This window comes from Lupinus angustifolius, chromosome LG01 (genome assembly GCF_001865875.1).
Source record: "Lupinus angustifolius cultivar Tanjil chromosome LG01, LupAngTanjil_v1.0, whole genome shotgun sequence".
In the NCBI taxonomy this organism is placed as follows: Eukaryota; Viridiplantae; Streptophyta; class Magnoliopsida; order Fabales; family Fabaceae; genus Lupinus; species Lupinus angustifolius.
Genome location: NC_032009.1, coordinates 8,444,916 through 8,467,139, shown reverse-complemented (window position 1 = coordinate 8,467,139; position 22,224 = coordinate 8,444,916). Strand labels below are relative to the sequence as shown.

Here is a 22,224-nt window from a genome sequence, read left to right as displayed (position 1 = left end):
TTCCTAATGATCAGACTGACTATCCTCCGCCTCAACCTTAGTTTAGCGGACCTTAGACCGATTATCTCACCCTTAGGTTTATTTTCATCTTATGGCACCTTCTGGATTCAGTTATTGTTGTTGCTTTCAGAACTCATTCGTATTTTTCTATTTGTCTTTTATTTGAATTTATGGCCTGTACTATTTCATGACTTTCTTGACTCTTTATGCTATGCAAATGTTTTCTTTTGTTTTTGCTTTAATTATGTCAAATAGCTTATTTGCTTTTGTGAATGGTTCTTGATCATTTGAGATTTGATGCTGCTAACATTGCTTAATAGTTGATTAAATCTTGTATGCCATTCTCATTATGCCATTCTCACTTCTTATTAGCTATTTTTTTGTCCAATAAAGCGCATTTGTTCAATTTACCCATAAATGAAACAGGTTAATTTGTTAAAACCCAAATTAATTCATTAACATTGTTTTATGATTAACTAATATCTCTTCCTAGCTTTTTTTGACCTGGGTTATCTTTTTGATAATGTCAAAAGGGGGAGAAAGGTTGTTTTGTTGCTTCTCAATTGTGCAGGTTGATCGTTATAACAGCTTCCGATAAATGTGCGCATTCCATCAACCTTGCGACAATCTTCAAGCTTATTATTCATCAAGCAATTGTTACTTCAAATTGATGAACCTGATGTAGAGTTTGTCATCATCAAAAAGGGGGAGATTGAAAGTGTGCATGTCAAGAGGAACACTTTGGAAAGCTCTCCTTGAACGTCATGGTTTTGATGAGGACAACGTGTGCCTAAAAGTGCTTGAAGATAACCAACAATCCAACGTGCTTAAGTCTTTTATTTGGTACTAGGCTTAGACTAGTTTCTAGTTTAAGTTGAGTCGAAGGCTTAGGGCACCTAAAACATGTCTCACATGCATTTATCTTTAAATCATTTCATCCATGAGATATGTTCATTTCAAAATATGTTCATGCATTACATAAATACATGTATATATGCATTCTAGGCATAAAACTAAGTGTCAAACATGTATTATCTAAGTGCATAACATATTTGATGTTTTCTATATGAAAATACATATTTTATTTAGTGTTAATCGATTAACCATACCTTTAATCGATTAACCCAACTGCTGTGTAAAGTGGTTGCCACTGGAACACGTTTTTGTAATGCAGTTAATCGATTAAAGCTTTACGTTAATCGATTAACCTAACTGATTTTTTAAATTGTTGAAACTGAAAAACTGAAAAACAGAATCAGTTATGATTTTTAGTCCCGTTAATCGATTAAGAAGGTATTTAATCGATTATCTGGGGTTCTGGACTGATTCTTTATAAACTGCGTTTTCAGAATTAATCTCATAAGTTGCATGTTGCATTTATTAGAGAGTTAGAGCATTCTACGTGTTAATTGCTGCATCTATTTGTTAATTGCATTAGTGAGTTTAGAAATGAGAGATTCCTTGCTTTAGGATTGAGTGCATTTCATGTTATAATCTCTCACGTTTTCCCTCACATGTTCATGCATATTTTGATGCGTTTTTTCATGAATTTTATGATTCTGTAACTTCTGTTTTCATAACTAATACTTGTCATTTCACATGTGTTTGTGTTAAATGAGCATTAGAGTAAAGCCTTCATGTTGTATTTGAGCTTAGGTATAGCTTAATATTACTCTTGTAATTCTTGTATAATTGTTGTGAAAGGGAATCTCTTGGTGTCGTATCACCAGTAGAGATTGTGTGTTTCTTCATAGCTTAGAGTGTAAGAAAAGGAAAGAACGAGAGATTCTTTGGCTGGGGCTACGCCGAAAGAAACGTTTTCTTTATCGGTAGGAAGGGAGTCAAACCATTGGATAGTTTCTTTGATTTCTTGTCATTTGCTAAGTGTTGTAATTGGATAATGTGTTTGTAAATTACATTGATTCGATTATAGTGAAGGAAATCTCCCAAGTCAGCCGGGAGGCCTGGATGTAGTTTGCAGTGGACAGCAAACGAACCAGGATAAAAATTCGAGTTGCAGGATTTGTTTCTCTCTCTCTCTTTACTGTTTTCAATCGATTTAATTTGTATATTTGATTCAACTAATACATTCTGTTCTTTTGTTGTATTGCAAGCTATTCTGATATACAAATTTGTAAGCTCTGTATTCGTTCTGTTATCGGTTATCTGTTTCGCATTTAATCGTTTCTGTAATTGCTTACTGGTTCTGTTTAATCGATTAATATTCCTGTGTTAATCGATTATACTGTTTCTATTAATCGATTAAAATAGTTTCTGTTTAAAACTGTTTTTTGTGTTAATCGATTAAGACTGTGCTTATAATCGATTATCCTTTTCTCCTTAATCGATTAAATAGGGTTGATTCAGCATTTAGTATGAATGTATGTTTAATGGTATTTGACCATGATTGATTATCTGCATCTATCTTGTTTGATCGAGTCTGTTGTTTACATGCTATGATATTAATGCTTGATCATTATATGCTTAATTAGTGTTTGTATAACCTTCCATGCCATTAAATTTGTTCATTTACTATAATCTATCAATTTAATCGATTAACATACACATTTAACCGATTAAGTGTTTGTCAACATGTGCCTTTGTTCAAGCTTCCTTCAACTGGTTAATTCATCCCAAAATTAATTGATTGATTACAGTTTTGATTTCATTACATAACTCTTTTTCTTTTGGCTAGATTGATTCGTTTATCTTGTTGATAATGTCAAAATGGAAGGAAGGTTGTTTTGTTGTTTGATGGGTGTTTGCAGGTTGTAGATAATATTCAGCTTACGTTGTATACCTATGCGCTTTAACTTTGAAATTAACAACCATGCATTCTATAACCATTAATAAGCTATGCATCAAAACAAGATTTGGTGTGGAGTTTGACATCATCAAAAATGGGGAGATTGAAAGTGCAAAGTGTCAAGCGTAGCACTATTAGATTGCCTATGTTTTGATGAAGACAAGGATTTAGTGAAAGCTTGAAGATGACTCAACAAACCAACATGTCATGGACTCAAGGATTTCATATCTAGACTAGGTTCATTAATAGAGTTATTTTTAGGAGTCTTAGACGTGTGCCTTAGATATTGAGTCTAGGTTAGGTAAACCTAGATGCAATTCTCACAAGCCTTAAAAATAATCAATTCATTTACATGAGACATGCCATCTAGATTATTATATATTCATGCATTAATCATACATGTTACTTGTGCATCTCAGGCATAATATATTGGTAAAGCATGTATAAGCATAACATATAGGTAGTTTACCATTTAATCATCTTGCTTAAAAATATGCCAGTTAATCCATTAAGGAAGGTGTTAATCGATTAACGTGAATTCGTTTTTAACAGATAACTGAAAACCTGGAAACAATTATTCTCAAACCTCAACAACACATTAATTGATTAAAAGGGCACTTAATCGATTAACTAGTTCTCAGAAAGGTTTTCTATATAAACTGTATTTTTAGGTCATGCACCATAGATCATATCATTCATTTTTAGAATTGCTAGTTGTATATTTTTCGTGCTTAATTGTGTCATATAGGCAGAGTGATATGTATTGTGAGATAGTGAGACATAGTATCATGCTTAGGGTCTAATTGTCATCTAATTGCATGTGATTTAATGTGTTAAATATTGCTATCTTTTCTTGCATTTCTTTAGGAGAATTTTAGGGTAGAAATTATGTGTTTCTGCATATTAATGAACTCACACATATTCATGTTAACTTATGAGTTTTGTATAGGGTTTTTAGGTGAGTTTCAATTGTAATATTTTTAGCTACATTGTGCTTTATAATACTCTTTTTTTGTAGTAATAAGGGAAGTTGTCTCTTGGTGTCTTACCACCTAAGAGATTAAGTGAGTCTTCACCAAGACTTAGAGGTCTTGAGTTTAGAATGTTTTCTTGGCTGGGGCTAGATCGTAAGAAAGGTTTTCTTAGGCGATTAGGATAGTCAAACCAAGAAAGTGGGTTCTTGGATTCAAGAAGGGAACGTCTAAGTATTTGTAGTAGAAGTTTGCATATAGCAATACATTCATTTCAATATTAGTGAAGAAAATCTCCCAAGATCAGAAGGGGAGGCCTGGATGTAGTTTGCAAGTGGACCCGCAAACGAACCAGGATAAAATTCCTTGTTGGAGACTTTTTCTATCCCTAATATCTTTACGTTTCAAGGTGTATTATTGCCTAATATTAGCTGATATTTTGGATATTGTAAATTTGCTATATCTAGTTTAATTCTGTTCAAATATATCTACTTTATCTTTTCTTGAATATCAGTGAGTGGCCGTGCAATAAGCCATTCTGCAACTTGCTGTTTTTTGTGAGTTAATCGATTAAGACAAGGTGTTAATCGTTTAACTCGTGCTTTTTCCAGAATAGGGCTTCGATGTGAAAAGTGATAATTGATAACTGTGACACCTATTCAACTCATCTTCTAGGTGTATTCTGTCCATTGATACCTAACAGTTTTTTCATGTATGGCTTTAGTGTTGCAAATAAAGTATTAACATCCTCCACTAGCTAAGTAGTAGCAGGCTTCATAATCAACAAATTTTAACTTATATATCTAACCCATGACAATTAGATTATATCAGAACACTATTTTTCAATGTTATCAATATTGTACTGGTTATCAAACCAGTCAGGGTACTGATATAATGGTATAGTAATTCAATCGATGTTTTGCTAATTAAACCGCTTACTGATGAAGTTAGATATACATATATAATATATTAACATTAATGTTGTAAAATCAATAACAAACCAGTAATTTTTTATTTTCATTAAAAAAAATATTTTAAATAAAAATTGGTCTGTATAACCGGTATGGTTCAATTGAACACCGGCCGATGTAACCGGTTTTGACCACTTTTTGCCGGTTTTGACTAGTATGATTGCATGTGTGGTATAATTGTTGTGTACCGACCGACACCAACTGGTTTTTACCAATGATATGAAAATTGTACCGTACCGACCAGTTCGACCGGAAAACTGGCAAACCAGACTCTTAACCGATATGGTAAAGATGTTGAACCAGCCAAGTATCAAAACCGGTCAAAAATTAGTCAGAAACCGGTCAAAATTGGTGAACCGGACAATATTTTAACTAAACCGGCTGGTTTATACACATATATTTTCTTAAAAAAAACTTAAAAACTTAAAAATTCATTACAAGGTGACCCATCTTTTCAACTCTTCTTCAACACTACAGGGCACATGTTTGATGTTTCTAATGCATACTTGGATTACACCTTTTGGTTTCTAACATTCGTGTGTAATCTGAGTGACATTTGTGTAATCTTAGAGTACTGTCTGAAGATAGGATTTGGTGTAAAAATATAATCTCGATATGAGACAACTTTGACTCATTGGTGTTAAATGTTAAAACTCCAAATTTGTTTGTTTTGTAGAGTGAGTTGTGAACTTGTGTCATTTATTTATATTGTGAGGTTGTTAAGTGATACTTTTGGATTGATATATGTTTTTTAATTTAGACTTTGAATTGGTTAAAGACTTAAAGTTGTTCATTTATGTGAATTTTGAGTAGATTATGAATATGGATTATAATTTGAGTATCTACCTATTTGAAATTTTTTGTTATAGGTTTATATATATATAAATATAAATATATATATATATAAATATAAGCAGGAATGTCCGGTTTAACCGGCATGCGGTTTAATTATGAACCACTGTACTACTATATTAGTAGCCTGACCGGTTTGATAACCGGTACGGTTTTAACAACAGTGATTTTTACAACACTACTATTTTTCATGTTTGATATTAATAAAGATGGAAAACGCAATGTAATTTCTAAATAAGTTCAAATATAAGAATTGTTTGGAATGATATTTTATACCATTAGTTCAAACGTTAAATTAATTTATCAATCAATAAAATATTGGTGTAGTAGTGTATAAGCTTTGTTATATTTCAAGGATGACCAAAAAGTTAAAGATTCAATTTCTGAGAGCGACACTTACCCAAAATAAATTAATTTATTACTCATAAAGTGAGAGAATATCTTCAATAGTACAAAAAAAACATTCAATTAATTTACAAACATTTCAAGTAGTCATAACACTTCGCCAAAGTAAACAAATCTCAATTAGAAATATGTTCCGGGTAAAAGCATATTGATGCAATACTAACTCCCATTACTTTTTTCCGGCTAGGATGTCTGCAGCATCTTCCAAATTGTGCTACAGTCAAGTTGCATTAATAGAAAACTTGAGTTTAGGTGAGTAAAATGGGTCTATAGCAGTATTAATTTAAGGTGCACAACAACAAATTGAAATACTGAATTTTATATGTTGTTGGAACAAGTTGTTCAATATTCTATAAGTTATCAATATAAAAATATCAAATTATATTTTTATTTTAGGTGTATTTGTCTTTCTATTACTAGAGAAGATACACATATGATATAACCTATATATCCAAAGTTCCAAAGAGGGATGGTATAAGCAGAAATTATACTAAATTTTGGGTCACACATGTAATATTTAAAATGTGTTTATGATCATTATTTTAAGTAACATATTAAAGTGATCTAATTCAAGTAAGGCGTATGGCTATAGACGTAATTATCATGAAAATTATTGTGTAGATACCAAAAGTCTTATTTCTATTTTTATGATGGACAAAATTGGAAATAAGAAAATCAAATAGCGTCAATCTTCATGAAAGAGTATGCGCTTATTATAAATAAGGGGTTAAGGTCCCCAATTATAGTCTACAAAATTAACCACAACATACATGCAAACCAAGAACAAAACCAAGTTATTCTCTCCATCCCATTATTAGAGGAGAAACTAAGACTAATAATGGTTTACAATTGAAATGTCAAAGAACCTACATGTTCTACTATGAACACACATTCTTATGCAAGGACAAAGGACATGGAGTTGGTGGATACATGATGAAAGAAAGTATAAAGTTCATTCACCATATTCTTTATGAATATATTAAGGTACATTTTCATTCTAGTTTATATTTCTTCTCGATTGTCACGTTCTAATTTTTGGTTGATCACCGGTCACATGACTGATTAGGAGTCTCCACCATGTTTTTGCGTCAAAACATAGAAACCCTTTCGATGCCCAAATATTGGAAAGACTTATCTTTTGAAATAGATATCTGGACTCGCGAGTTGATTACAGAATGTGGAAATATTAACACCTCGTCCGACTGTTATCAAACCATACTCGTATAAATCACATAAAACTAAGTATACCCAAAAGCTTATTTAATCAAATAATTATTTACAAAATTTTATTATTTTTTATTGTTGTGTCTGACAATAGTTCATTTTGTTCCTATGTATCCCAGATGCAATAAGAAAATTAAGACTTCATAGTTCTTGAGTAGAAAAATGTTTGGTGTGTTTGATTTGGGTTTAATATAGAGTATGAAAAAATTTAAAACTTTTAGCTAGGATAAGCAAGAAGATCCAACTCTAGATTATACTGCCTTACTCATATTCGAGAAAGAGAATATGCAATTCAAGACCGCGTACTGCTTTTCAACTTAAATAAGGTAGGAAAATAAGACTCAGGTCGGGTACCGCTTACTTAAATCCTAGAATTCTAAAAGTTACCTAAAACGGGAATAGCAAAGCAAAACCTAAAGTTGCCAAAGAGGGTGGCTCGAGAATAGGCCAAGGCGGTGGTGGGAAGCGCCATTGATGGGGAACCTTCATCCCCGCCATGGGTGGAGAACATACGCGATAACGGGGTTGACAGGAGTGATTCACCGTCCCCGTGAATGAACATGGGACCTGGTCCCACCCCTGGACAGCGGCGTTGCTGCTGTTCTACTCTGCTGGACCGTCGGTGACAAAGATTACAGTATCTGCTTTTTTGTAACTTATGTCTTCTTTGCTATCTGAATTGGTGGTATGTTGCCTGGTGATTGTGTTTTTCTAATTTAGGAGGGGTTGATGGTGTTTAAGGATAAGTTACTCCCGTTTGTTTTTGGTTTTTGCTAGGATAGAAGTAGTTAGAGTTGTTAGAACCCTATCGGTTATCAAACTGGTAGGGTACTAACATAATGATACGATACAATTGTTCAATAATTAAATTGTATGTTGGTTAAACCAGACATATCTGTTACTTATATTTATATATATAAAAACCTATAATAAAAAAATCCAAATATATACTCAAATTTATAATCTATATTCATAATCTTCTCAAAATTCATATAAACAAACAACTTTAAGTCTGTAACAAATTCAAAGTCTAAATTACAAAATATATATCAATCTAAAAGTGTGACTTAACAACTGCAGAATATAAATAAATGACACAAGTTCACAACTCACTCTACAAAACAAATAAATTTGGAGTTTTAACATTTAACACCAATGTGTCAAAGGTGTCTGATATCGAGATTATATTTTTGCACCAAATCATATCTTCAGACACTCCAAGATTGCACAAATGTCACTAAGATTATACACGAATGTTAGGAACCAAAATGTGTAATCTAAGTATGCCTTGAAAGTTTGTGTCATGAAGTGTTGAAGAAATGTTGGAAAGATGGGTTACCTTGTAATGAGTTTTTAAGTTTTTTAAAAAAAAACAATTTGTGTATAAACCGGCCGGTTTAGTCAAATACTGGCCAATTCACCGATTTTGATACTTGGTCAGTTCAACATCTGTACCGTACCAGTTAGGGGTCCGGTTTTCCAGTTGAACTCACCACTATGGTAGAACTTTTACATCATTGGAAGTAGCTCAATGAGTGGATTAGGATATTATAGCTGCTTGTGTTCACTAAATGAGGCTATTTATAGTCTCACTTAGGTTTAGAGATATGGTTAGGGATAGTTTTAGGTAATTAGTATGTAGTCTCTGAGTATTTTAATTGCGACCCAAACCGGAATTTCCTTAAAATTTTGAAAACGGTCCCAAACAAAATTGGGTATTTACATTGATGATTTGACATAAAAGATTTTGACTATATATGATGATATTATTTATAATCTTTAATATATTCATATGTTTTTAAGTAAAGTCTCCCAAAATTAAATCTATTTAAAAAAATTCATACAAAAATTAGGTAGTTGAATAATTATGACTAGGAGATAAAGTTAGAAAGAAAATTTGAACTGGATGAGTCAAGTCACTAGTTTTATGTTTAAATTGACTGAAATGAATCAAATCAAACCAATTTTGGTTAGTAGTCAATTAGATAAGTAAATCTTATCTTTTATGCACCTAGTTCCCGATTAGACCAACCCGTTGGAATTTGATATGAATTAGAGTTTGAAGATGAACACCTGCTCTTGAGAATATATATCATTTGTCCCCAATTCATGTACCATTTCCTATTCCACTCACTTAAACCTAGACATGCATATATTAATGCAGTATTTTTGTAAAAGAAAAATTAATATGAAATGTTATTTTTTATTTATTGACAAACTTTGGTTAACATGGGACAGAGAGACAAGAAAAGTATGAGTGGTGCAAACCTCTTTGAGGTTGCCTTTGTTTTGGATCGTTTTTAGCTTAAAAAACTTTGAGTTTGGAAACTCAAGTTCAGTTTTGATGTTATTGGGGTTTTTAAGCTATTTTTGGATGGGGTGATCTCGGTTGGAAGGGAATTTTGTGAAATAATTTGTTTTGATGGAACTTATGAGAATGTGAATGATATGTGTGTGAGGCACTACAAAAATGGAAAAGAAATGAAGATGAAGCGCCACAAGTAAAGGATGCTTGATAATCCAATGGAGTCCACCACAAGCAAGGATGCTTGATAAGAAGAAGATATTCGCCACAAGGATAACTCTCTGATAAGAATATATATACTATACTGAGAGGGTGATGAGTCTTAGAACACCACAAGAACTAGGGTTCTTGATAAGTCCAATTAATGGCCACATTCAAAATAAGAGTAGGAGAAATTCTCAACAAAACACTTAGATTTTTATTTCAAAATTCAACTTACATTCATCATCAAAAGCATACATAAATAGGAATTCTGAAATGGCTAAGTCCTAATTGGAAATTCAAAATCCTAATTAAAACATTTAATTAAATGGTTTTTAGTAGGAGTTTAATGGTTGATTTGATTTGGTCTTGTATCCTTGTAAATCTGAATTAAAATGATGGAGATTGTCCAAGGATTCACACATGTACTTGGATGAGCTGTAATGACTCATCTTTCTTGAATGAGCCTTGTCTTGAATGCCTTAAAGGAGACTTGATTACTTGCCTTTCTTGAATAAGCTTTTCTCCCTTTGAATTACACGCCCAACACATGCCTTAATCAAATAAGGAAGGTATTTATTCCTTTAATGCATTTTCAATCTGAATTGATCCCATAAGGCAATGTTTTGAAATTGCCTCTCACTTGAATTCACACGCCAACCCAATAAGGAATGTATCTATGGGCATTCATTCTTTTAAAGCCTCTTGATCCCAATAAGGTAAGAATTTGAAATGGTCATTCATTTGCTTTCAAATCTTTCTTTTATTTCTAGACTGATTGGATTGATAGAAACTTGCCTTATTGGTCTTCCTCCATGCCATTTTGAACTTGACTTACCATTGCTATCTCATTGCTCAATTATTATGATGATTCCATATAATCTCATAGTACTTAATTCCTTGGCCAATAATGGACCATATTACAAGGAAATAAACTATATTCCTAACCCTCATATTACACGATTTAATGAAAATAAAATACTTAAACAATAATTTAAAATAACTCCTAAGACTACCCATGAGAATTATTCTCATTTATTTATGCAATAAAATAAAACAACTACCATATAACATCTAAGGACATAAATTCTCTTCCTTCATGTGATCTCTAGGGTCAATTGAGTCCTTTGTGACCTTAATGAATCCTAATTTGGCTTTGGCCCTAGTCATAGGACTATCTTAAGCTATTCTTCCCCTTGATTCAGAATTTGGCCTAGGTTGGTTCACATCAATGAGACATAGAATCTTGGTTCTCATCTTCACAAGTTATTATCATTTCTACACTTATTCCATGGTGAATGTTTCTCAACATATTTAACACAAGCAAAAGTGTGGGAGAAGTGCTCTTTGTGGCAAAATATTTTCCCAAAGAATAATGCATAATTCATCTATATCTACTATATATTAGAGTATTTGTCGACTTACATTTTTATTTTATAATATTGAATATTTAATTTTTATATATTTAATTTCAGAGAATTATATTACATTTTTTGTATTGAGTGTACATGATATTATAATTTATGTAATTGAAAAAAATATGAAAATGAGTTATGATATTATTAAAACTTACATTAATAATTGTGTATGATACTTTTGGTGTATGTAACTCCCTATAACTTTCATTAATATTTCTTTTATGAGTGTAATATTCATGCACTAACACTGATTGAAAATGAATGGTGAGTGATACAATGACAGTATAAAAAACTCTTACACATACAACATATATTTTTTCCTTCTTTTATTATGTGGGAAAACATTGTAATAATAGTTAATTAGAAGGGTAAAATAGACAAAGGAAAATTAAATCATATAGGTGGTTATAAGATGTATTGACTTTATATTTAACTAGCATGTCTACCGATAATTCGTGTCTGTTGACCCGCATTTTTTATTTTTCTGATACCAAGTGTATATGCAAAGTTTTTTATAAATTTATCAACTTGTGTCTCTAATAATGATTAGTTTGTCATTGAATGTTTTTCATGTCTGTTAAAGTTGTTATTCTTAGGATGATGAAGAGATAAAATAGAAGTAAGAGAATGTATGGAATATTAGTAATACATTGATAAAAAAATAAAAGAACATATGAAAGTTTTTCGTAGTTTTTATTGGGATATTACAAAAGAATAAAATTTGAATATGAAAAATATGTTATGGTAATTACTAAATGGAATTAATAAAATTATACATATTTAATTACCTAATTGTCCTTTATGCATATTTTACATATATATAATAGTAAGGATAAAGTTGGAATATAGAAATTACGTTTGTTCAATTATCTAAACACCTCTTATACATGTTTTGTCTTTGTATAGTAGTATAAATAATATAATATAAAGTATAAATAAAATATAGATATAGATTACAATGACTAGCTCACACTTTCATCCTATCAATTACTATTTTGCTTGTTAATTTTTATTTTTAACGAAATTGATTTATTACTTAATAGGTCTCATGTAAGCTTAAGCTAAGTAGGAATAGGTTTTAAATAATTTCTTTAATATATTTAACCCCCTCCATAAATTCCATGTTAGGAAATCAAACAATGCCACTAGTTTGCTAAGGGGTACATTTTCGGTTGAAAATAAGTAATCATTGTATCATTAACAACAAACAATCGAGTATAAAACTAGAAAATAAAGAGAATCATATAAGATATTTCTTGAAGAGATTCAACAAAATATACAAAGTCTTGGTGAGGATTGAACGACTAGGATGAAGAATCTTATAAGGTGTGAAAAATATATTAAAAATTAAAATAATAAATATTATTTAACATTGAAATTACAAAATTTCAATATAATTTAATAAAATAAATTACATACCTTATAATTAATCTTTTTATGATTTCTTATTTTGAAGTCGTTGAATGATTAATTTATTATCATTCTTGTTGAATACTTAGTCATATATAATTATTCATCTATATATTTCTCATTCGATTAATTATGCAACTTATTTTTCACAATTTCCACAATTAAAAAAACTCTTCCTACAATTATATTGTTAACTTTAAAATAATATAATCTAATAGATAATAAATATGTATTCAACTTTCAACCAACTTATCATAAGGTAAAATATTATTCAGAATTCATGTGTAAACCTATTATATTTATATGAATAATTAATTGAATTTAATAATGATAAAATATGAATGCACAAGTGTCATATAAAATTCCCAAATTATCATGACTATTCACTCACATTGCTAAATATATCGACCTCGTGACACAGCAAACCATTGATCGCACTTTTGTTAGGTGTGCAAGTGTGTGTGCATCAATGGCGGGTGTTTCTCTGAAATGCGGAGACTGTGGAGCTCTGTTGAAATCTGTAGAAGAAGCACAAGAGCACGCTGAACTCACTTCTCACTCCAACTTCTCCGAATCCACTGAACCTGTTCTCAATCTCGTTTGCACCGCTTGCTCCAAACCATGCCGATCTAAAACCGTTAGATCCCAATTTTTCATCAATTCTATTTCCGTATCTATGAATATGATTCTATTTCTATGATATTATTATATGATACAGATGCAAATCCGATTATTATTCATTTCCTAAGTGATTGATGATTGGATTGGTATTTTGATTCATTTTTGGAATTGAAGAGTCTATGATCGTTTTTTCTTAGCTTGCTGTTATTTTCAATTATTTTAGGGTTTATTTTTTTGAGGTTCTGCATTGGGAAAAATATTTATATTATTTATTACGGGTGAAATTACACTGACATCTTTGAGGTTCAGCTTAAATTACATTTGGCACTTTTTTGTCTAAAGCTACATCATTGTTTTAAATTGCGGTTGTGATTATATTGAATTTATTGCCATTGCGGACTATTTCTGGGGCTGCAATTGAGGTTGCAATGTTGTTGCGGAGAATGCTAACACCGTGATGTTAGCCTCAATTGCGGTTGCCGATTCAGATTTAAAACCTTGGTTACATTCATCTCGAGGTTTCTGTAATTTCAATCACATATCCTCCCAATGATAACTGAATCTTGTGAGGTGATTCTAGCTTTTGAGCCACGAAGGGTGCCAAGTGTAACTAACTAAATTAAGTCAAACCTCAAGGAGGCCAACATAATTTCTCCTTTATTGTACTTTTTGCTGAATCTTGCTGGTAATTTAATATATTTTTTTTATTTTATCATTTGAGTACTACGTCTAAAGAGAACCAACCTGTGACATATCTGTAAAGCAGAAAATATTTGTATCTGGGTCTGGGACTCTCAATATGTTACTATTTGATCATGTAGGAGAGTGATTTGCATACGAAGAGAACTGGGCATACAGAATTTGTTGATAAGACCTCGGAAGCAACAAAACCAATAAGTTTAGAGGCTCCAAAGGTGGGTGCAACTGCAGAAGACTCTGTTACTGCAACCACTAACCAAGATGAAGGTACCACTACTGCATAAACTGAATGGTTTTTTCATTCAAATTAAGCTCAGTTACGGGATAATATTCATGTTTTAAGATTGTAATAAAGTTAGAATACATTTCTGTATTTTTGGAAAAGCTGTCTAATAATCAATGCTTTCCATGGTGTCAAACATTTTCACCCTTGGTTGTTTCAGATAGTGAATGATGACATCCAAAATTTGTTTTATAGGCTCAGTAGTGGCTGGTTTTCAAATTTTATAGTTGCTTCATATTCTTTATGTTTTAAAATGCAGAAATGGTTGTTCCAGAAGTTGACAAAAAGATACTCGAGGAACTTGAATCAATGGGTTTTTCAGCAGCACGAGCAACGCGTGCACTTCATTATTCTGGTGAAATTACATCCGGTCCTATTCTTATCACCTTAATTGTGTATTATTATATATGGGGTTCATGATGTCTCAATTCTGGCTTTTTTTACATTATGAATTTTTCTCCTGTGAGGAGAGATCATGATGCTCAAGTAGTTAAGTGAATCAAATGGAGGATGGCCCAACCAGAAGGGCTAGATGAAGACTCAAACTACCTTTAAATGAAATCATAAAATAAGACATTATTCTAAATAATATATAGAAAAATTGGTCGAATTCTTAGATGTTCCTGAAATATTTCTGTCATCTTTTCAAGAAATTGAAATTAATTTTCGAATTCCTTAATTATTATTGTGCCACAGAGCACTTATTTTCCCCCTTTTGAAGGAAACTTTAGCATTACACTGTTAGATACTATGGGTTGGGTTTAAGGAGAACAATATATCTAGGAGAGGGATTTAAGAAAAATATGCCATTCAAAGTATGTAATACAAGTGTGTGATAACAAATTAAATTTAAAGAAGTATCAGATGTGAATCTAGGGTCTAGGATGCATGTGATAAGCTGTTAATTTGTAGGTTATTTTCAATACGTTATTTATATCTGGACGTTGATAACATTGACTCTCTGGATATCAAGCTTTAGCTTCTCTTCTACAGGTAATGCTGGCCTTGAAGCGGCTGTAACTTGGATAGTAGAGCATGAGAATGACCCTGACATAGATCAGATGCCTTTGGTACAATATCTTATTTTTAATATGGCTTATTGTCATTTTATGTGCACTGCTGCATGAGTTATAGTCTTATAGATTTTGATGTTGTGAACTTCAAAAGAAATAGAACTTGTTCATGTCTTCACATTATGAATAGACATCTAAATGTATTCAGTTTTCAGTGTAATCAAGTTGCAATCTGTTGCTTCTAACCTGATCATTCACTCAGGTACCTGCTAACACAAAAGTCGAGGCTCCCAAACCTTCTCTTACCCCAGAAGAACTTAAGGCCAAACAACAAGAACTAAGGTATGAATCTGAACGTCAGTTAAGATTTACACTATGAGCCAAGCTATGAAGCTATTCTTTAGTTTAAAATTTAAATAGTTTAATATCAAAGGAGTAGGGATCATTTTAAATATGTATTTTTTGGATGATGTATGATGACCTATGGTAATCTCTTATCTGTTTTCCCCTTACCTCAAAAGGAGCAGGCACAGTGGATGCGTTTTTGCAATTGCTTAAATATCTCAGGTTGATGCAGTGAACACCTTCTATAAATTTCAGCGGCACCTTAGTTTATCGGTAGTCTTGAAGTTTTTAGCTATTAGAAATGTCTGCAGACCTCAGTGTTTTTATCACTGAGCAGGTTGTGTGTGCCTATAATATACAACAGTGTTGATGTTGTCTGAACTGCTGTCTATGTATTGTGTTTGTTTCTGGGTATTCTGAACTTATGTTCAGTTGAGATTTTCATACTTAGATTTTGTCAAATCCTCTGGCAACATCTGATTGTATATCTTGTATCTGGAACTCTAATTTGCATGCAGTAATTTTAAAACAGCCTTATATTATTAGATCATCTGTAGTATGTGTAATTATTTTACTTTTTTTACTATACTGAAAGGGAGAGGGCTCGCAAGAAGAAAGAAGAGGAAGAGAAGAGAACGGAGAGGGAAAAAGAGAAGGTATTCTAAAGATTTATCCATTTACTTCTCCCGTGTCTTGTGGATTTTCATTACAGATATATTTGGGCATTTGAAGTTTACATTTTAGGATATTTGTGTGTGTGCACTTTGTTAATGATGTAAAACCATCCACGAGCCTCCACCATAGAGCTTTAACTTTTGGGAGTTCAGAGTTGGTCCTTGAAAATGTATAAGAGACTCTTCTCCTTGCCGCTTCTGTTCTCTTTAATATAAAAGTTGAATTTCAGTACATGATAGATGGGCTTGTGCATTGTCCACACTACAAGCCCAAAGGGCTCTTGTGTGAGGAGGCATGTTAGATATATAAAACCTTCATTGCATAGACGCGGCCAACCAGCTCCATGGAAGGTATCTATATATGGATACAATTCATTGAGACTATAAAATGAATAAGGCTTTAGCTCATTAAAAACACATATTAAGATATATTATCATTTTTCTAAATTTCAAGATGCCATATATATGGGCTGCAGTGGGTATCTTTGGTTATCTTTTTTAAGATTTTGTGGCTTAATTTTTATCATATAAAGTTTCTGAAGTTTGATTGGTATGTAAATTGTAATTAAGCATTCCTAGATACATTTGTTCACATTTTTTATGAACTTGACATCTTCATGTCCCTGTCTGTGATTTTTTATTCAGGAGAGAATTCGCATCGGCAAGGAGCTGCTGGAAGCAAAGAGGATTGAAGAAGATAATGAGAGAAAACGGTCTGGCTTACCTAGTATATTTATTATCTCACATGCTGTGTTTTGCATATAATAAGCCCATCTTTTCGTATTTATTTAAAATGTTGCTTCCTTTTGCAGTATATTGGCTTTGAGAAAAGCTGAGAAAGAGGAAGAGAGAAGGGCTAGAGAGAAAATCAAGCAAAAGTTGGAAGAGGACAAGGTTTATGCATTTTCGAACTAGTTTTTCTTTTCATTCTTACGTCAAGCCTGTTCTTTTTGAGTTTGTGAATCATCTTTATCAATTTTTGAGGAAGAGAGAAGGATTTCTAGATGATTGAACTTCAACTGTGTTTAATTGGTATATGCATGCTGAATATGTACTTCCTCCATTCCTATTCATGTCTCTTCGCAGTTTTTTTGTTCCTATTTAACCGTCCTTTTCGATGTTCAAGAAAGCATTAATAGCTAATTTTCAATCATGCTCTCTCTTTTTACTTGTAGTTAATTAGAGAGATACTCAGTGAATAAAGTCAATGATGATTAACGGAGAGATAAGGAGTAGATATGGAAAATAAAAAAGAAATTTATGCGTGTTAGATAATCAATTACATATATTTGTCTTAAGAGACAGTTAAAAAGGAACAGAAATAGCACTTCCCGATGATAATTGTTCAATGTTGTGTCCCTAATCTTAATTTTTTATTTGACATTTATTTGATATCAATAATACATTTTGAGTTTTCTTTTTATTCTCCCTTGTCATTTAGTTTGAAAATATATTTTTTAATTTATTACTTAGAAAATATTATGATTTAATTTCTGCATGTTGATGAATCCCACTTTGAAAAGTTTGATGAAAATGAATTCATTTTTCTACTAGTTTTATTGCTTTAATGAGAGAATTGAAGAATTTGAGCAATGTTAGCAATTTAGGTGCGGAACAAAATGTTTGGGTCTTTGGGGATTATTTTAAAGAAAAGTTACTATTGTGTAAAATAAAAGTTTCTGCAAAGGAGAAGCCCATGGAAAAAAGTGACAGATGAATTTTGTCATTGATGATCAAATTAAATGGGTAGGGTGGGCTGAGAGGACGTGAACTTATTTATCTTGAACATTTTTTATGTGTCCAAAAAGCTGAAGGAACTTTTGTCCCACTGTCACTGGGGGATCTGAATAAAGTCATCTTGGTTCATTATTATGGCAGGCAGAAAGAAGGCGAAGACTTGGGTTGCCTCCAGAGGAGCCTTCAGTATCCAAACCTTCACCTGTTGTCGAGGAGAAAAAGGTATGACATTGTCCAAAATTGATTCAGGTTTCATTTTCCAGGTGCCTATTTATTTGAAAAATTGAAATTTCTGTATGCAGAGTTTTCTCCCAGTAAGGCCTGCCACAAAAGCTGAACAAATGAGAGAGTGCTTGCGTTCTCTCAAGCAGAACCACAAGGTAAATTTCTACGTCACTGTCACTTATGGAGAATTCTGTGGTACCTCTGCATAGTTAACAGTATTAATAAGTCTTTGATGGTTGTTGATCAATGCAAAATAATGATGATTAGTGTAGGAGGTACCATTGAAACCTTTCTCACTGAATGTGAAATAACACATTGCTTGTGCAAACTATGTAGGGACCTTGCCAATGAAAAAAGCTTTGCCCCCTGAATTAAAACTTCTTTCTATTTAGATTCTTAGTGCAATTGCTTAGCCTGCTTTGCTCTCGTGAAGCAGAACTGCTTCCATCCAAGACTTTTAAAAGAATGCTTGTTTGTTCTATACTTAAATATTCTTTTTTTTTTTAAAAAGAAGTTGCTTTTACTCAACAATAAAAAGGTCCTCTGCACGACATGCCAGAGAAAATGTACATTTGGAGATGTTCATGAATATAAGTGCATTTAGTAACATTTTCATCTATGAATCTAATGGTGAAGAACTGAAGATACATCACAAACTTCTACTAGCTTCAGTTACATCTTTATTCTTTTCAAAAGAAAAGGAGTTTGGGTTTCTTCTTGAGATAGTGGCAAAGAGGTAGCTGTACATTTAAATATAATTGTTAACAATTGAGCATTGATTGATCCTGCCAAAGTGTTTGATTTCCTTCTTGAGATGGTGTCAAAGATCTGGACATACATATAAATATGATTGTCATGTTCACAATTTACTAATGGCATTAAAAGGGTTGAAGCTTTCATTGCTAGATTGTCGTGGTCGATAATCGGACATGGGTACAAAAATATTAACACTGCAACTTGCTATTATAAAAGTATGCCTGCTAAGTAGTTCTAGTAAATTTAACCATTTTGCATGCCTAAAAGATGACATTTAAAATCAAGAGTTAACAGTCATTTTGGTCTTCCGAAGACATATACATCACCTTGGATCTGCATTCACATAGTGACATCAAGTTGGTTCTTCATTAATAATTAATACCATTAAATTCATCCTTCAAAACCAATTTGATGTTGAATATATCTTTGAAGGACCAATGCCCAACTGAAGACCAATGTATTTTTCAAATTTCTTGGGAAGACCAAAATGTATATGTACTCTAAAAATCAATTATAAACTGCATGATTCAATTTCAATTATTTGTGTTCTGTTTCTAGTGCTTTTATTTGAATCTTCTTGTGTGGCCAGAGAAGTGTAGCATGTCTCGCAATGTGGGAAAATGGGGCCATTTTTTCTAAATGTAGTGATAATATTATTGACTTATTATTTATTCTGCTAAGGGAAATTGATTGCTTACTGTTCACTAGCACCTTCTGCTTAGATATTGTTACACAATAGCCTATTTACATTTTCACTTTTTCTCTGAGCAGGAGGATGATGCCAGAGTGAAGAAAGCATTCCAAACTCTTCTAACTTATGTGGGGAATGTTGCCAGAAACCCTGATGAGGAAAAATTCAGGAAAATTCGACTTACTAACCAATCTTTTCAGGTAACTTCCTTAAGACAACACCCGGTCTTTCAGTTCAGGAGTTCTTGATGGAGATAGGTCCAATGTTTAGTCAATTTTAACTGTATGTAGTTTTTATCTTGTCTAAAGTAAAGTTGGGTAAGACCATTCATGTATGTGCTTATCAATGTGTTACATACATACAAATCATTAAAATGAACTTATGTTTATTGCTACCCTATGTTGCATTGCATGTATATTTTGTGGATCCAAATACATGCTTATTCTTTAAACCGCTTCTCCCAGAGAAATTACTTGCTCATCCAATCTTCCACTTACATTTAATGTTTGTCCTGTTTTCACAGGAAAGAGTTGGTGCCTTGAAAGGTGGAATTGAGTTCCTGGAAATTTGCGGGTTTGAGAAGATCGACGGTGGTGAGTTTTTGTTCTTGCCTAGGGACAAGGTTGACATGGCAGTCCTGAATTCAGCTGGGTCTGAACTAGATTCTGCAATAAAGAATCCCTTTTTTGGAGTTCTTTAGTTGAGAGACAATTGTTATAATATGATGCTTGATAATTATAGTTTGATGTTAGTGCTGCTACTTGTTCATTAAGCTTACCTGTGTTATTTTACTTACCTCGAAAGTATCAGTAGGAGATTTGTGACTGCTATAAAAGTTTGAGATTTTGACAAAGCTGTTTCATGACTTGTGAATTTTCTTTTTATTTCATGTGATCTTGTCTTATTTATGCTAGGGATGCCTTGAACAGGTTTAAGCAAAATCTAGAATGTAAAACTAATTATAATTCTTACTTTGAATTTCATGAAAGTTTTAATTATACTTCTTTTTAGGTTGACTTCGATCCTATCAATAAGTTTTGTTGACAGTGAGACTTTCTTTTCTGTTTATAAAATCTAATACGAAACATGCAAATAGACGTTTCTTTTTGTAAAGAAAATCTAATATGAAACATAAAAATAATGTTTCTTTTTTGTCAAATCACTCTTACAATATACCAAAAAACATACTATTGCAATTCAAATCATAAGATTCAATAGACCATTTTGTACTATATATATACTGAAGTAATCATATAATTGTCTGTATTTGCATAATCAACTGTCCCTGCTCCAAGGATTGTGCTGTTTCAGTATTTGTTGCTAAATTCCAGACGAAGGTGCCGAAATGGGAATTCTATGCAATAGACTTAAGTTGAGATTTATTTGTTCTTCAATCATATCTATGTGTCCATGTAGATTAACTAGTGGTCCAGTCCGATTTAGTTTGTTTATATATTGAGATGTTCGATCAATATATTATATGTAGTTTAGGTTCGGGTTTTTATACAAAAAAGTTGAAATTCAACCTACACTTTAAAGCTCATAGAAATGACAAACATATTAAGTGTAATTCACTTTAAAATATAAAATGTAATTCCGAAGAAAAATCAACAACAACAAAACATAAGCAAAAAAGAGCGTTCAACACCAATAAAACATCATGAAAAAGATATTCAGCAACAAAAATATAGTTCACTTTTGAGCAACATCAAACATCAACAAATTTGCATTACTTCTGTCCCGTCTGGATTAGGAATGACAACATGGCAGAACAAATAAGGATAAAACTTTCCCTTATCCATAATATTTATGGGTATCCATGTAGGTAATGGGTATGTGCAATTTCCCAACAAATTTCTAAGTTTAAATATATGTTTATAAAATTTTGTAATAATCAATATATATAATAATTATTACATGAATAATAAAATTTATGTATATATTAATTATATGAGTAATCAAATTAAACCTATCGGTTTTTACAATAAATCCAATGCAATCAAAATATATTTGATTTTTGTAATTTCAATCTGATTTAAATTACTTTTTGATTTTATTTTTAGACTGACATCAATTTAAACACCCTTATTATAATACACGGTGCTATCACTAAAACTACCAAAGGGAAGGAAAAGCTGAAGTATATACATTGAACTTTTTTTAATACGTTAAACATTTATATTGTGATAGTCGTATGAGTGTGACCTCTCAACAAATGATAAAACCTGCGTGATTACAAAAAGTTGGTCATGTTCAAAAAAATATATTTGGTCAAGAAGAAAAGTAAATATTTCAGTATCAGTTTATAAATTTAGTGGTACGATACAATTGTATTATTGATGTATAGACAACAAATTCACTAGACAATTAATTAACCTCTTAACAGTTTTTTCCTTTCCTTTTTGCTGACTAATTGGTACATGTAACAAGTCAAAACAGCGTTACAATGTCTCTAATTGAATAATGTTTCCTCATTAATAGTTATAGTATTAGGCGGTGTTATAAAACTCAGATAAGCCTGTCCATCTGGTTCAGCCGTGAACCTGACATCTAATTGATCCGAACCTCTTATCTAACCAATTTTATGTTAAAATTGGATTGACTCGGTTTTGAAGAT

The 22,224-nt window shown here is 31.9% G+C and overlaps 1 protein-coding gene across 2 annotated transcripts; it reads left to right on the top strand.

The window, feature by feature from the left end:
• LOC109349103 (UBX domain-containing protein 1-like) lies at positions 12,947–20,515 on the top strand. Of its 2 annotated transcripts, XR_002107920.1 has the most exons (13): positions 12,947–13,200; positions 14,006–14,150; positions 14,426–14,521; positions 15,160–15,236; positions 15,442–15,521; positions 16,120–16,180; positions 16,844–16,911; positions 17,011–17,092; positions 18,077–18,157; positions 18,238–18,315; positions 19,688–19,807; positions 20,131–20,392; positions 20,433–20,515. XR_002107920.1 is itself a non-coding variant. In XM_019589778.1 (12 exons), exons 1-12 carry the CDS (start codon positions 13,033–13,035, stop codon positions 20,305–20,307), a joined length of 1,233 nt encoding a protein of 410 aa, XP_019445323.1. In that variant the 5' UTR covers positions 12,947–13,032; the 3' UTR covers positions 20,308–20,472. The 2 variants fall into 2 exon arrangements, 1 of the variants encoding a protein (XP_019445323.1); XM_019589778.1 differs by having other exon boundaries at positions 20,131–20,472.

Coding starts and splice junctions, on each gene's coding strand:
- LOC109349103 (XM_019589778.1), top strand. CDS start 13,033: ATGGCGGGTGTTTCTCTGAAATGCGGAGACTGTGGAGCTCTGTTGAAA. Junction 18,158..18,237: donor CTGTTGTCGAGGAGAAAAAG/GTATGACATTGT, acceptor TTCTGTATGCAG/AGTTTTCTCCCAGTAAGGCC. Junction 19,808..20,130: donor TTACTAACCAATCTTTTCAG/GTAACTTCCTTA, acceptor CTGTTTTCACAG/GAAAGAGTTGGTGCCTTGAA.